This window comes from Salvelinus sp. IW2-2015, linkage group LG18, assembly GCF_002910315.2.
Source record: "Salvelinus sp. IW2-2015 linkage group LG18, ASM291031v2, whole genome shotgun sequence".
Lineage (NCBI taxonomy): Eukaryota > Metazoa > Chordata > Actinopteri > Salmoniformes > Salmonidae > Salvelinus > Salvelinus sp. IW2-2015.
Window position 1 is genome coordinate 13,205,166 of NC_036858.1, and position 12,989 is coordinate 13,218,154.

The following is a 12,989-nucleotide window of genomic DNA, read 5'->3' on the forward strand; positions in this document are numbered from 1 at the left end:
CCACTCACTAAAGAGGTGGTGGTGGTCTAATCAATAGAGTATCATTGATAAAATGGATCACATGATACTGTATGATTGGCTGGCTGCCCCTATTCTACTCATGCTATTCTTCACCAGGCCCACCTTTGTAGATGAAAACAAAATGTCACACAAAAGACAGCAATCAAATCAACATCATGCGGCTTGTCACATTTACTGAAAGAAGAAGAGATGTTTACACTGGTGGAGCCCCAGGTTCTGGTAGAACTGAGCCCTGCATAACAGCCATACATCACTTCCGACGCCCGAGGCGTTGTGATGGGCACACGACAAGATATGAAGGCACACACAGCTGCTTTACGACCCCAATGGTGTTTTATGAGTGGTGCCACCTCCATTCCTCTTTCTCTATTCCCCCTCTCCCTGCATCGCTCACAGTCACACTTTGGCACACGGCAAAGTTGTCACATATCAGCCTGTAGATGACACTTGCTCCTTCATTACAGTGTTTATGCCTCTCCCCCCAGATCCTCGGCTGTCTGGATAAAGCAGACAGCTTCATAGCCAAAAGGAGAGTGGGATTGGATGGGCTTTTGTAGAAGATGTGTTGTTAGTGCTGCTGTCTTTGGAGGCGGCCTAGGGCCAGGTAATTTGGCTTACAGATGGATAATAAACCACTCCTGACGACTTTTCTCTGCCTGCTTAATTAGGATATATGCACTTCTTATTTCCCCTGACGGCTGCCTCATATGCCATGGTGAAAAGAGAGAGGAAAAAATGAGCATGTCTATGAATACAGAATTGGAGACTTATTTGAGACTGATCACACATTAAGATCAACTAACTTAAAGGGGCAGTGCAGTTAAAAACGTGATTTTTTTTTAAAACACTATGAGGTCGAAATAACACTGAAATTGTGAAGATTATCATAATGCCCTTTTTCTGTAAGAACTGTTTGAAAAAAAATCAGGTGGGATGGAATTTTTGGCCCATATCATGACATCACAGTCGACCATGGTTTGCCAGTGCTGTGATAAGATTTGGTATTAAACAATGAATTTATATGCACTGTATGTTTGTTAGCTAGCTAGCCAGCCAGATTTAGAGGAATGATTACATTAATTTAAAAATTAACTGCCAGTTTGCCATTCAAACAATGCAGTCAATCCACAGCCATACACTGGCTGAAATCAGTTAAGTTGTAAATTCAACAAGTTGTATCATATAATACCACTCARAGCTTTCCAAGTAAACAAACATTTTGACGGTCTATTTTAGAGGCTATTTATACAGAAAATTGGTATAAAACCTGTATAAACTGTATTTATATATATATATATATGCCTTCAGCAAGTATTCAGACCCCTCGAACTTTTCCACATTTTGTTACGTTACAGCCGTATTCTAAAATGGGTTAAATAAAACAATTTACTCATCAATCTACACACAATACCCCATAATTACATTTTTGCTAACTTATTAAAGCCAAAAAACAGAAATACCTTATTTACATAAGTATTCAGACCCTTGGCTATGAYACTCGAAATTGAGCTCAGGTGCATCCTGTTTCCATTGATCATCCTTGAGATGTTTCTACAACTTGATTGGAGTCCACCTGTGGTAAATTTAATTAATTTGACATGATTTGGAACGGCACACACCTGTCTATATAAGGTCCCACAGTTGACAGTGCATGTCAGAGCAAAAACCAAGCCATGAGTTCAAAGTAATTGTCCATAGAGCTCCAAGACATGATTGTGTCGAGACACAGATCTGGGGAAGGGTACCAAAAATGTTCTGCAGCATTGAAGGTCTCCAATAACACAGTGGCTTCCATCATTCTTAAATGGAAGAAGTTAGGAACCACCAAGACTCTTCCTAGAGCTGGCCGCCCGGCCAAACTGAGCAATCGGGGGAGAAGGGCCTTAGTCAGGGAGGTGACCAAGAACCCAATGGTCACTCTGACAGAGCTCCAGAGTTCCTCTGTGGAGATGGGAGCACCTTCCAGAAGCACAACCATTTCTGCAGCACTCCACTAATTAGGCCTTTATAGTAGAGTGGCCAGACGGAAGCCACTCCTCAGTAAAAGGCACATGACAGCCCGCTTGGGGGCTGTCAGACCATGAGAAACAAGATTCTTTGGTCTGATGAAACCAAGATTGAACTTTTTGAGGAAACCTGGCACCATCCCTACGGTGAAGCATGGTGGTGGCAGCATCATGCTGTGGGGATGTTTTTCAGCGACAGGGACTGGGAGACTAGTCAGGGTCGAGGCAAAGATGAACGGTGCAAAGTACAGAGATCCTTGATGAAAACCTGCTCCAAAGTGCTCAGGACCTCAGACTGGGGCGAAGGTTCACCTTCCAACAGGACAACGACCCTAAGCACACAGCCAAGACAATGCAGGAGTGGCTTCGGGACAAGTCTTTGAATGTCCTTGAGTGGCCCAGGCAGAGGCCAAACTTGAACCCGATCAAACATCTCTGGAGAGACCTGAAAATAACTGTGCAGCAACGCTCCCCATCCAACCTGACAGAGCTMGAGAGGATCTGCAGAAAAAAGAAGACTTGGGGCTGTAATCGCTGCCAAAGGTGCTTCAACAAAGTACTGAGTAAAGGGTCTGAATACTTATGTAAATGTGATATTTTAGTTTATTTTTAATAAATTAGCAGAATTGTCTACAAACCAGCTTTTGCTTTGTCATTATGAGGTATTGTMTGTAGATTGATGATGAAAAAAAKCTATTTAATCAATTTTAGAATAAGGCTGTAACCTAACAAAATGTGGGAAAAGTCAAGGGGTCTGAATACTTTCCGAAGGCAATGTATACAGTTGAAGTCGGAAGTTTACATACACCTTAGCCAAATACATTTAAACTCAGTTTTTCACAATTCCTGACATTTAATCCTAGTAAGATTCCCTGTTTCGGTCAGTTAGGATCACCACTTTATTTTAAGAATGTGAAATGTCAGAATAATATAGAGAGAATTATTTATTTCAGCTTTTATTTCTTTCATCACATTCCCAGTGGGTCAGAAGTTACCATACACTCAATTTGTATTTGGTAGCGTTGCCTTTAAATTGTTTAACTTGGGTCAAACGTTTCGGTTAGCCTTTCACAAGCCTCCCACAATAAGTTGGGTGAATTTTGGCCCATTCCTCCTGACAGAGCTGGTGTAACTGAGTCAGGTTTGTAGCCTCCTTGCTCGCACACGTTTTTTCAGTTCTATCCACAAATTTTCTATAGGATTGAGGTCAGGGCTTTGTGATGGCCACTCCAATACCTTGACTTTGTTGTCCTTAAGCCCTTTTGCCACAACTTTGGAAGTATGCTTGGGGTCATTGTCCATTTGAAGACTGATTGCGACCAAGCTTTAACTTCCTGACTGATGTCTTGAGATGTTGCTTCAATATATCCACATAATTTTCCTCCTCATGATGCCATCTATTTTGTGAAGTGCACCAGTCCCGCCTGCAGCAAAACACCCACAACATGATGCTGCCACCCCCGTGCTTCACGGTTTGGGATGGTGATCTTCGGCTTGCAACCCTCCCCCTTTTTCCTCCAAACATAACGATGGTCATTATGACCAAACAGTTCTATTTTTGTTTCATCAGACCAGAGGACATTTCTCCAAAAAGTATGATCTTTGTCCCCATGTGCAGTTGCAAACTGTAGACAGGCTTTTTTTATGGCGGTTTGGAGCAGTGGCTTCTTCCTTGCTGAGGTTATGTCGATATAGGACTCGTTTACTGTGGATATAGATACTTTTGTCCCTGTTTCCTCCAGCATCTTCACAAGGTCCTTTGCTGTTGTTCTGGGATTGATTTGCACTTTTCGCACCAAAGTACGTTATCATCTAGAAGACAAAATGCCTCTCCTTCCTGAGCGCTATGACGGCTGCGTGGTCCCATGGTGATTATAACTTGCATACTATTGTTTGTACAGATGAACGCGGTACCTTCAGGCATTTGGAAATTGCTCCCAAGGATGAATCAGATTTGTGAAGGTCTACAATTTTTGTTTCTGAGGTTTTGGATGATTTCTTTTGATTTTCCCATGATGTCAAGCAAGAGAGGCACTGCGGTTGAAGGTAGGCCTTGAAATACATCCACAGGTACACCTCCAATTGACTCAAATGATGTCAATTAGTCTATCAGAAGCTTTTAAAGCCATGACATCCTTTTCTGGAATTTCCAAGCTGTTTAAAGGCACAGTCACTTTAGTGTATGTAAACTTCTGACCCACTGGAATTGTGATACAATGAGTTATAAGTGAAATAAGCTGTCTGTAAACAATTGTTGGAAATATTACTTGTGTCATGCACAAACTAGATGTCCTAACCGACTTGTGAAAACTATAGTTTGTTAACAATAATTTTGTGGAGTGGTTGAAAAACGAGTTTTAATGACTCCAACCTAAGTGTATGTAAACCTTCGACTTCAACTGTACATACTGTATATGGCAGTATTTCTATTAAACAACTTCTGATATATCACATGCCTTACTTTTATTTTCCTGCATAAGGAAAAGCAGAAAATACATCACCTATTCCATTACTGCCATTAACTCCAATTAGACTGGTTTGGATTTCTCCCTGACCAAAATGGCTGCCATTTCACCCCATTCTGGAACATTGAGGGATTAGTCATTAAATAGGATCTCTATGCCTCCTACTTTGAAGGGGTAAGKGGGGTAGGCTCTGGAGTSTAGAAGATCCTATACGCCAATCAGGACTGTATATGTAAATATATTTACATTCGTATTGACACGCCCGCACAATCAGACTGAGCATTTCAATGGCAAAAAGAGTCTCGGAGAAATAAATGATAAAACATATATTTTGAGTTATTTTTATAAAATAAACACYTACAGTGATTTATTAGACATACAGTGATTTAAAAATACAATTAAAAAGCCTGCTTTAACTGAGACCTGGGTGCGTTTTTAAGGGTGGGGAAATAGAAGCTTGTACCTTGTACTTCAGCTTTTGTCACCCCTTTAGTCGTTTAGTTTTCATTTCCTGGAAGGTTCCTATTCAATGCCCAGTGCAGTCAAAAATGCGATTCTCCTTTGTTTTATATACAGTATATTTCCACGCTATGAGGTTGGAATAATACTGTGAAAATTATGAWAATGCCTTTTTKGTGTAAGAGCTGTTTGAAAGACCACCTGAAATGTCTGCCTGTTTTGGTGGGATGGAGTTTTGGCCTGCCTGGTGTCATCACCAGGCAGTAAATTRGTTAATAGACCCATAAGAACCTCTCRGAAAATAACAGCTAGTTTTCAGTTTTCCACTCCTCACTCAGTACTAGCAAAATTAGTTGAGATATTGCTCTTMGCTAAGAAGTGAATTTTTTCAATTTTACTTTAAAACAATCACAGTTAGGTACTTAATTGTTAACCAGAAATTATTTYATATTGAGATAAAAATGGCTGCATTGGARCTTTTAACAGTTTTATGTGTTTTACAATAACATCGGTATTTAGTTTATAGCCCTTTCATCAGCCCTATGCCTTTTCTGGGTTAATGTGCTATGGATTCTTTAGCTTACGAGGCACAATTATCCTCCTCTTAGATAGAATTCACCTTTCATAAAGTTATTCGTTATGGCACACTCAGTATGCCTGTATCATCTGTCAGTGACATAATCATGTATGCTGAGGATAATGTCTGAGACCAACTGTCAACATTGGCAACTCTAAAAGTTTTCTAAAGCAGTCAGAAGAAACATTCCAAATTAAATAGACTACAGACTGAAAAAAAAAAGTATACAGAAATTAAATAAGTGAATGGAATTTCAAGATTAGTCAAAGCCTAGCATTTTCTTGATTCAGTCAATGAGCTAATTTGTGGCAGGTTTCTCTATCCAAAATGTGTCATTAACCWAAAAAGACTGTCGTCAGGCATCACCACACTGGGGGGATTTGGAATCTGGCAACCATGCAGTAACGTGMGTCTAAATATTCTATCTGGCAACCAAGGTTTTAAGATGTGTTTATCAACAAATATCTAATGTCGCCTGAGAGCGACAGTCCAGCATTTCTCAAGCATATTCTTGCACAGTTTGGCTTTGTCATCCTGTCTCATTTGCCACATAACTCATATGACATATTTTATTATCAGCTTTGACATTACCAATGAGGACTACACGGCAGAAAGTTCACCGAAGCATATACCAGCAAACAGTCACTGTTTTCACTCTGCCTTTGTTTTCCATTTCTACGTTGAATTGGTTCTTCTATGGCTTATTCTGTAAAGCACTAAGATTCATAAAGACGAGTGTAACTTTCTTCAATGATGTTCATTCATCATAGTAACCAGGGATGTCTGCTGTCGATTTACTTTCAGAGGATCAAAGCTGTATAGTAAGAGTAATCATAAGAACATCAATCATAGCATTACGTCTGCACCYTTTGAAACATTCTTCTTTTGTTTTCCCAAACAAGAAAGAAACAGAAATAAATGATTAACACTCCTTTTTATGTGTACATTCCTTTACAAAAGTATACAGTCCCTAAGAATGAGACACTGAGGTATAGACTGGGCTTTGACAGACTGAACCCAATGCCCGCTGGGACACGAAGGTCAGAGGTCAGGCGATGATGACATGTCCGTTGCCCTCCCCAGTTCCGTCTGTTAGAGTGAGAATAGACAGAGGCCTGTGTCGCTCTCTTTGCGTTCCCGCGCTGACTTACAGCATCAGGCAGTGGTTGTTCTTGGAGACGGTGACACAGGAGAAGGGTGCGGGTTGGTGTGTCCGGGGTGTAAAGAGCACACGTCTCAGTTTGGACCTTAGAGCATGAGCTAGATGAGATGCTGGTGCTTTAGCAGGCTAGGGTATGGTACTGCTAGAGATTATGCTAACCTGCTGAAGCATTTAGGTTGGGTGGAAAATGAGAGTGACAATGGCTACTAGGGACATGAGCACCACAGTGGTGATGGTGGGGAAATAGGATATCACGGTTTCAGCATAGATTTTTTTTCTTCTCTGTCTTTTCCACCTCCCTAGCTGCATGCCTTGTTACATGTAATACCTATTCCTGTGAATTCCTATTCTTATTCCACAGTGTAGATCTAGTGTTTAGGTGCATGTTGAGCAGTAGAACACTGGTGTCCTTCTGCCTCATGTCTTTAAAAGGGGCAGTGAGGAATTCTGACAGAACACACATCTGTCCAGTAAGAAGCACCTCAAGGGTCACTCTGAACGCAAAGGAGAGCTGACGCTGCATGGTGTTAATCAAAATGGCTCTCTGACAGGTTCGACCTGAAGCTGGGTTGAGCTTCAACACAAAAGACAAAAGGGATGCTCCACAATGAGAATATGAAGACAGCTACACATCTTTCACCTGCATATATTGCTACCAAGTTCCCTCCCACCACAAAACAGAGATCATTCTATGATGATATGGGTACATTGGGAAAAAATATTCCTGCTCTGTACAGTTTTGAATTAAATAACTTCCTGTGTTTTGAATGGTGTTGCCGGGGAGGTTGGCTGAGCGGACAGGAAAAGGATACGGCGAAGGCGCTGGGTCTTGACATGTGACAGTGAGAGGGAAAATGTAATGGAGTGAGAGAGAGCTTCTTGGTGTCAGGGAGCGGGTGGAAGCTGCACCCCCAGCAGCTCGTAGGCGAAGATGTTCCAGAAGATGGCGAAGAGAAGGAAGGTGATGAAGGAGAAGAGGATGACCCACCAGGAGCACTGCTTCTGCAGGCTCTCCTCGTAGCTGCGCAGGATGAGCAGGCCCATGCTGATGCCCACCACCGCCCCCGCCAGGTGTGCCATGAAGCTGGGCTGGGGCCCCGAGGAGGGCAGGGGCGGGGAGAAGCGCAGCCACACGGCACGGCCCACCTCCGAACTCACTGCAATGGAAGAAGTCATCAATATGAGTGGAAATGTGGGATTTGGCAGATAGAGTTTTGAGTACAGTCCAAGACTAAGGCTTTGCTAAGGCTAAGGCTATGTTTAAAGAGACGGGCTGGCTAAGGATACACTAGACTGAGGTATGGGGAAGTCCGACGCGGGACAGACGGACGGGACATATTGCACACTGACGAAAGTCGTAGTGAATTGGGAAAAGTCCCTGCCATACAGCATAAGTCATATCCTCTGAACGAAATACTGCATATCCAAACTGCAACCTGAGGGCCACTCACTCCTCCCCATTGCACTTGAAGCAATACCTCAACTCATTTTACAAGGCCCACTCAAGTTATAACACAAGCGTTTCGCTATACCCACAATAACATCTGCTAAACACGTGAATGTGACCAATACAATTTGATTTGAAAATAGTGTAGATATTGAATGGCTATATGGATATAGTATGAAACTTACTGCACACCAGTGCCAGAATCATGCGGAGGAGCTTGTATGGACACCGCATACCGGCCCAGTTCTGCAAAACAGAGAGACAAGCGGCAAGTCAAACACAAACAGTCAGTTCCCAAAGACCTGTATATTTACAGCTTACACAGTGAGTATCTCCACCATCTCTGCATTCTGTAGGGAACGTGTGTAAATCACAGCGATCAGACATCCACTTCCATACAAGTAGGATGAGGACAGGCCTACTAGACAGAGACATGATTATACACCTGGCTGCTCTCCAATCGGTGGTTCCACCTCGCTGCCATTCTATTAATCAGGGTTAAGATAGCTTTACGGAGGGTGAGAACGGCCCAATAAAACACCCTGTGTTCCTCCTGGGATAATACAAAAGGTTTCTGCCTCAGAATAACATATTTATTACCCAGGATGAAGGATTGCACCAATCTCGTCCCTCTTCATATCCTCTAGGTCCTGGGAGACCGGGAGGAAGCAGTAGTGTTTTGCTCTCTGCAGAGGAAGCCAGGCAGGCAAAGCCGAGTGCCACGCAAGATTAAAGATCCTAAAGAAAGTCAATAAAGTGCAGGCCTATACACACAACTCGGCCTATTCGTCTATGGGACGGCAGGGCCTCATAAAAGTGCAATAATACCACAAATAAATGACAAGTGTCAGAGTAGGGGGAGGTCAACCAAGCAGCATAAATAAGGAAGGGAGAAGGGGGGCGCTCACGTGATAGAGACGCTCACTTTCCCTTATTTTTTCCTTGCTGAAGTTTGTTTTACATGCAGGTGCTCTCAATGGAGAGAAGTGTGTCCTCCATTTTGCCTATCAATACCAAGCTTAGGGATTGAAGTGAAGCTGTACCTCCATAAAGACAAGGAGATAATGGGGTGCTTTTGTACAGAATTCTAAAAACGGAATGCTTTTCTTTGGAATTTCTACATCAAGACGATGTTAGTGTAGGCACATGGGGATGTGTGAAACCTACTCCTCGGCATTAAGTGTCCCGCTTGCATTGCCTCATTAGCTAGCTTTTGAGGTGGCGCGTTCGGCTAAGACGCTTGAGGAGGGCCGTCACACGTGTTTAAGGCAGAGGTCACGTGTTCGTGCCAGGTATGGGCCGAATCGAGAGGAAGTGGTACATCATTTACAAGAAATGTCTGTTTTCAAAAGTTCTTCATTCTTATGAGCAATGCTAATCTCATTTCATCCTATTTATTTTATTTTGCTTGTTGCTCAATAAAAAAGAAAACATCTACACTAGTGAAATCATAGCGTAAAAGCAGGTGAGCTGGTTCTACGCTTTTTGTCCATTTTCTTGTGTTTTGTGGTGGAAAACTGAGCGGGTCGAGCATAAAACGTCAACCCTGTTACCCATAGATAGACATGCTGGAAATGTTTTAACAATAAAATAAAAATGTGTGATGCTTGCATTCAATTGCCCCTCCTCGTTGAACACAACAGGCTTCCATTCCCCCTGTCACACGGGGAGTTATGGATTATTTAAGATGACGTTTTAAACCCTGTTACTTTATTTGGCACTTAATAGGCACTTACTATAGTCATTTCTTTATTTAACCTCTCGAGATGGGAAAACATGTTTTTTTTATTTAAAATAAATATAATTATAAACTTTATTAAGTTGAACAAGTGCTTTTTATGACAGAATGTTAAAATGAGGTGAAATATAACATTTTTCCCCACCAGCTTACATTACATTAAGAAGTTAAAAGGCTACCTAATTGGTGGAATGACCCATTTACACTCCACACACACACACAACAAACACACACACCACACACACACACACACACACACACACACACACACACACACACACCACACACACACACACACACACACACACACACACACACACACACACACACACACACACAACACACACACACACACACACACACACACCACACACACACCACACACACACACACACACACACACACACACACACACACACACACACACCACACACACACACACACACACACACACACACACACACAATGGGGTGAATATAATAGAAAATTCTTCTCACTAACCTTGGATGAGTATATGACACTTAAGTTTTCAATAAATTATAAGATCAACATACAGTACATAAAAGGTTAATGGCGAGTCTAGTTACCCGCGGGAGGACTAATTAAAGTGTTAATTCAACCAGGAGAGGTGCAGATTTCTTGTTCAGTCTGAACTTTAATGTAGAGATGAAGAGGCATTCGGGCTGATTTAACATAAATCATTTTGATGGCCTTGACAGCAGTGAGACAAAACCTCTGTTCAACCGTCTCATCCAAATAACTGACGATAAAAGCTTTTGGACAGATAGATGAGGTCTACTGGAGTAAAAACCCTCCCTGAGACGCAAAGAAGAAAAAACAAACCCGAGGGCCAGGCATAATAAACAACAGACGCTAAGTTTGCTGGGAGTAGAGGTCAAAGGTTAAACTCTTTACTCTGGGGCCGCTGATGCATTTTGAGTTCGACTTTTGCTGGCATCTCTTTTGCCTGTAGTGAAGGCCTTCTCTACTAAGAGTGATTCATCAGATCTTACACAGCCCTGAGTCGTCTGACAGAATGTGCTGAGACATCGCACATCCAGGCACACTGATGCTGACGCACGGACACACACACACAGAATGTGATCGCACATTTTATGTTTTCTGTTGCGGAGACATTTGGCAGACCAGGCACCTAGGGAGTACTGAGGAACAGATTGACATAGCCTTTAATATTCCCATATGCATAGAGTTTGGCACTTCTAAATAGAGAGGTGTTAAGAATAAATTACAAAGGAAAACAATGAATAACAGATCAAGGGTGGAATCAAAACAGCTTTTCAAGTCAAGTCAATAGCCCAATGCAGAGTTCCTTTCTGACAAGCTCTGATCATGGGGGTTCTGGAATATTCGTTGGCTCTTATCCAAAAAAAGTGCTTGTTAGCCGGTTATAAAAAGTCCTTATCTCATCATATTGATAGGGACCCACTCTCTGTGTGCGCTCTCTGGCATGGAATCCTTACTAAAGCTCATCGCTCCCATTGTACATCCCACTCACACCTGCAGAGCTTGATGGCGGCAAGCACAAGAGTCTCTCTAAACACAAAACAAAAACAGAGGATGTTGTGTGGAGGAGAAACTCTCTTAACGGGATTTCTCTGACATTTTGGTCTCCATTGATACCGTTATCAACTGTGACAATGAAGGCGACGATGACGGCAGTTACCATGACGACGTTGGCCAGATGCGCCGAGCACAGAGCGTAGACACCCCCGGAGCCCCCCACCACTGGAGCACGCATGTCTGTGATGGACACCGTCAGGGAACCTGGAGAGAGAGAAATGGAGAGAGAGAAAGAGGGGGAGAGGAGAGAGAGAGAGAAAGAGAGACGGAAGGAGAGAAATGTTCAGAAAGAGAGCGCATGAGTGAAAAAGATAGAGGAAAATGTTGGGAGAGGGAGGAAAAAGAGAGAGAAGGTTAGGTTACTCATCATCACCATAGCAATTTCAGTCACCTTCCTCCCAGCATCCCCCTGAATCCAAAAGAACACATCCTGTCTGTCTGTCGTCAGTTGACCTTGACTTGCCCTCTTTATATCTATACACCCGCATACTGCTTTTCGCTGCTGTGCACATGCTTACACTATAGCTGCCAGCACCACCACCAGGCTCATAAAACAGAACAGTCACGTTAAACAAAAAATACCATAGTCACAAATGTTATCTTATATACTGTACTTAGACACATTAAATTGGGCAGCTACAAAGACCATAATCTACACATACCACATGGAGATCATAATAGGAGGGTTTATCTATGACGTACTCTTGCTACGATACTATAATGTCCTCTTGATCCCATGTAGATTATAATGAAGCATTGGCTTCTGATACGCTACATGGTCAAAAGTATATGGACACCTGCTCGTCGAACATCTCTTTAGAAAATCATGGGAATTAATATGGATATGGCCCCCCCCTTTGCTGCCATAACAGCCTCCACTCTTCTGGGAAGGCTTTCCACTAGATGTTGGAACATTGCTGCGGGGACTTGCTTCCATTCAGCCACAAGATCACTAGTGAGGTCGGCAGTGATTAGGCCTGGCTCGCAGTCGGTCTTACAATTCATCCCAAAGGTGTTCGATTAGGTCAGGGCTCTGTGCAGACAAATCATTTCTGTATGGACCTCACTTTGTGCACGGGGGCATTGTCATGCTGAAGCAGGAAAGATTACACTAACTGTTGCCACAAAGTTTAGCGTTAAGATTTCCCTTCAATAGAACTAAGGGGCCTTGCCCAAACCGTGAAAAACAGAACCCAGAACATTATTCCTCCTCCACCAAACCTTACAGTTGGCACGATGCACTGGGGCAGGTAGCATTCTCCTGGCATCCAGGGGGTGGCAGGTAGCCTAGTGGTTAGAGTGTTGGGTCAGTAACAGAAAGGTTGCTGGATCAAATCCCTGAGCTGACAAGGTAGAAATATATCGTTCTGCTCCTGAATAAGGCAGTTAACCCACTGTTCCAAGGTAGGCCGTCATTGTAAATAAGAATGTGTTCTTCACTGACTTGCCCAGTTAAATAAAGGTGGGTTTTTTTCATCCACCAAACCCAGATTTGTCCGTCAGACTGCCAGATGGTGAAGCATGATTCATCAC

At 42.7% G+C, this 12,989-nt stretch overlaps 1 protein-coding gene across 1 annotated transcript in view; it reads right to left on the reverse strand.

The window, feature by feature from the left end:
- Positions 1-3,789: 3,789 nt before the first annotated feature.
- The window catches only part of rhbdl1 (rhomboid, veinlet-like 1 (Drosophila)), a 60,563-nt gene continuing 51,363 nt past the window's right edge, over positions 3,790-12,989 (reverse strand). Inside the window, exons 6-8 of the mRNA XM_024009063.3 lie at positions 11,560-11,660; positions 8,323-8,383; positions 3,790-7,847 (exon numbers count right to left, since the gene is read on the reverse strand). Coding sequence (XP_023864831.1) covers positions 7,576-7,847; positions 8,323-8,383; positions 11,560-11,660 — 434 coding nt within the window. The 3' untranslated portion in view covers positions 3,790-7,575. The remainder of the gene's footprint in view (positions 7,848-8,322; positions 8,384-11,559; positions 11,661-12,989) is intronic.